We start from the raw sequence: 4,111 nt of genomic DNA, 5'->3' as shown, positions 1-4,111 counted from the left end.
GCATGTTAAAATAAATTAGACAATATTTAAGTATTAAAAAATTACATTTTAATATAAAATTAAATTAAATATTTATTGGATAAGATAAAAGTAATATGTAATTCTTGTTGAGATTTTAATGCATAATAAAACCGGATGGAATTTGTAATATTTATTGTATAAAAATAAGATTAAAGTTATATATGTATATTTAGTGAATGTTTAATATTATTTTTCATTATACAATTATGACTGTTTTTAAACTCCTACTTTTCTTCTTTTGACAGAAAAGTTTGAAGTGTTGTTCCAAAATTAAAAAGAAATAAATTAATTTATATTTATATTATAAACAAAAATATAGACCTATCATAACAAAATTATTATTAATGATCTTAAAAGAATAAAATTTTCAAAAGAAATTTAATCTAACTATAATGGTTTAAAGTTCCTATATCATACTTCAAGAATTTGATATTACAAAAAATAAAAAATAATAGAAACAAGTATCAAAAGTCTTAAACAAAGATCTTCACTCAAACTCTTTCTGGTTGGAGTTCACAATTCTCGTCCTTTGATTTCTTCGATCTTTCATTTTTGAGATCAATTGAATTCTTCGACTTTTCTCCACTTTTTTCAATTTCTTGCATCTTAGTGTCGAGTAAAAAGTACAAGTTATCGTTGACCCTAAATGACCAAATATCAAGTTTTTGATTCTCTTTAAAATTATTCTCCAATAATACAGGTGACCAATCTTGAACAAGATTGTAAACACTAGTAGTGTTCATATTCCACTTCTTCAAAGATAGTGAGAATTCGTTAAAAGAAGGATCTAACACAATCACTTTTAAACCGACCGGCTTTCCCTCTTGATCCCTTGTTTCTAAGATTGTCTTTTCTATATCTGTGAGAAAATCAGATCTAATTTGTGTAATTGGCATTGAAAGACGATTGTTGTTATAGCTAAGATCAGACATAAACAATGTCTTACACATGATATATTTAATATCATTACCATTCAACACTGTGATCATGTTATTAACATGATTAGGCAATTCTGGTGGTGGTGATAGGGGAGTTTTTTCCTTACGAATGATTGGTTTTCTCCTAATTGCGGGCTTTGATTTCACTATTCTTTCTCCATCAGAAATATCTTCATTGTCTGGATGATACCTTTTTTTGCTATTAACTTGTACTTTTTTCACTTTCCTTTGTTGACATGAGGTTTGATTGATTTTCTCTATTTGTGTTAACTCATCTTTGGTATAAAATTGTGGAGAAATTTGAGATAACACACAATGCAAAGTAAAATGAGGCAATGGATCGAATTTCTTTTCTAAAGAATTCAGTTTTTGCATATATGCATTGATCTTCTCAATAGCCAAAGCTTTCTTTTCCATCATGCATTGAGCTTCGGTATTTTGCAATGCTTTGTTCTTCTCCATAGACATTGATTTCTTTTCTTTTCTTTCTCAAATAACGTGTTGCTGTATCGGTGAAGTCTTGTGGTTCAAGTGTTTATCAAGTGTGTATTTATAGTGTTCATGGAGATTTAAAATTTAAAACTAAATAATGGTAGAATCTTATCATATATTTAAATTTCCTTCTATATAGGCTAAAGATATAGATTTGATACTATATCTCGGTCAGTTAGTTACAATAAATATATTTTATTTGTTACCATATATTTTGTTTGTTACCATATTTTGTTTGTTACCACAAATTCAATTAAGCTGACTTTCAATTTTAAAAACACAAGTAGAGATAACTAAAAATACGGATTGTTTATTTACTTAAATTTTATTTACATAATTTCCATTCAATATAAGTTTAAAATTTTTGGGGAATATTAATCTATATCAATTTTATATACAAATTGTCTTAAATACAATTTATGTTAAGTTAATAATTTTTTATTATGATAAAAAATAATTAATCATTCTTATATTTACATTATAATATATGAGAGAGAGAGAGAGAGAGAGAGAGAGAGAGAGAGAGAGAGAGAGAGAGAGAGAGAGAGAGAGAGAGAGAGAGAGAGAGAGAGAGAGAGAGAGAGAGAGAGAGAGAGAGAGAGAGAGAGAGAGAGAGAGAGAGAGAGAGAGAGAGAGAGAGAGAGAGAGAGAGAGAGAGAATGTCAAACTTAGAAACATAACCCCTCTGAAATATGAGAGCATTTAAGTATTTTTATACGGTGCCTAAGAAACAAATATATGATCCATTAAGAAATTTCCATTAATCTTCATGCTTTTTAAAAAAAAATTCGAATAAATCAAATAAAAAAGGTGTCAATTATACTAAAATATATAAACACTCTCTCAACTATATATATATATATATATATATATATATATATATATATATATATATATATATATATATATATATATATATATATATAATTGATATTACTTTAAAAATATTCAAACTGTGATACGGAATGATAATAAATTATGAAAAATAAAATAGATCGTATTTTACATGTAATATTAAATTATAATTATTTTTCTAAAAAATAGATATTTTCTCCGTCTTATAATGAATGACTTATTTAGAATAAAAAAGTGTTCTAAAATGAATAATACATTTCAATTTTCAATGTATTTTTTTTAATTTTACCCTCTAATTAATATTACTTTCGTCATTTTCAATACATGAAAAAATATTTGATTATTAACATATAAAATCTCAAACATAAATTAATATATTGTTTACAACATCTTTTTAATACAATTATATGACTTAAGATAATGCTAAAAAATAAAGTAAATTGAATCCTCTTTCTTTCTATGTATACAATGATGAGGTTAATTTATCAAGATCTTCACTCGACCTTGACTTTCACTTTTCAGATTCAAGAATCTTTTTCCAAGCCTCGAATTTGCAACGACCTTCACTCAGCCATGTTGAAAGTCTCTTGTCTGAGCCTTTATATGTTCGATGGACTAGAAACTCTAACTCCTTATGTTGCAACCTTCACTAAGTTATATCAAAGCTTTCTAGGAGAAAGAAAACCCTTCTTTTTCCTCGATTAGATTGTTAATCTCATCTACACAACAAAAAATTGATTTTCCAATCTAAAATCTCAAAACCTATTTTTTTTCATTCATTTATTGATTCGAGTTATTACATTCCCTGATTCAACTCCTTCTTACAAAACTGATTTTTGTTTTAAAATTTCAAACTTTCACAGTTGAATTGAGAACTTTCAAACTTTAATTATACATTCATGAGCTTTTTTTACTTAAGTTTTTGACTAACCAACTTGAACCATATTGCACCGACTTTAAGCGAAAGGTTTATTTCTGCATGAGAAGACGCTTTGATGAAAAAATCTCAACCCTATAATGCACAAATATCTATTCAAGAGTATACTCAATTACTAAGAAGATAAAATAATTGATAACCAAGTGACAAACTACAAAACCATAATCATATCAAAACTCTAGAAAATCAGAGTAATTTTAATAACACTCTTCCTTGTCACTATATAAAGTAACATACATATGATATCTCTTAAAAGAATCTTCTCCAATGTCACATATCATATCTTCTAGTCGATCATCCACATCTACATCAAATTCCACTATGTGTGTTGTAGTTGGGGGGTTTTATCACTTCACCATGACACACCCGTCTCGTATAATTTTGATAAATTCTATCACAACATAGATGATTCAATATTTCTTCCTTTCCACGTTTTTTTGAAATAACACAACAAACACAAGGGCAATAAAAAAATCCATTATTGTTAGGATGACTTCTTTCATCGAATTGTATAAATTCAACCACTTCATTTATATACTCTGCACTTAATATACTATACATAATCCAACTACGATCGATAACTAATTTTTGAAAATAAAACAAAATTCAATCAATAATTTTGTGTTGATTGGTGATTATCCACAACTATGATCCATAAGAACATGTAATACAACTATAAAAATATAGGCAAACATACTAGCACAAACTAGAAATTATTAGACCAGTGGCTCCAAACACAAGAGAGGGAGGGATGACTTATAAAGGTTGTAAAATATAATTCAATCAATAATTTTGTGTTGATTGGTGATTATCCACAACTATGATCCATAAGAACATGTAATACAACTATAAAAATATAGGCAAACAT

The 4,111-nt window shown here is 27.0% G+C and overlaps 1 protein-coding gene across 1 annotated transcript; it reads right to left on the bottom strand.

Moving 5' to 3' along the window:
* Positions 1-512: 512 nt before the first annotated feature.
* LOC127131367 (B3 domain-containing protein At2g24670-like) lies at positions 513-1,427 on the bottom strand. The gene has a single exon (XM_051060294.1). It carries the CDS (start codon positions 1,425-1,427, stop codon positions 513-515), a length of 915 nt encoding a protein of 304 aa, XP_050916251.1.
* Positions 1,428-4,111: the final 2,684 nt, after the last annotated feature.

The sequence above is a fragment of the Lathyrus oleraceus genome, chromosome 3, assembly GCF_024323335.1.
Source record: "Lathyrus oleraceus cultivar Zhongwan6 chromosome 3, CAAS_Psat_ZW6_1.0, whole genome shotgun sequence".
In the NCBI taxonomy this organism is placed as follows: Eukaryota; Viridiplantae; Streptophyta; class Magnoliopsida; order Fabales; family Fabaceae; genus Lathyrus; species Lathyrus oleraceus.
The sequence above is the reverse complement of the archived record's forward strand: the minus strand, read 5'-3'. Positions and strand labels throughout refer to the sequence as shown.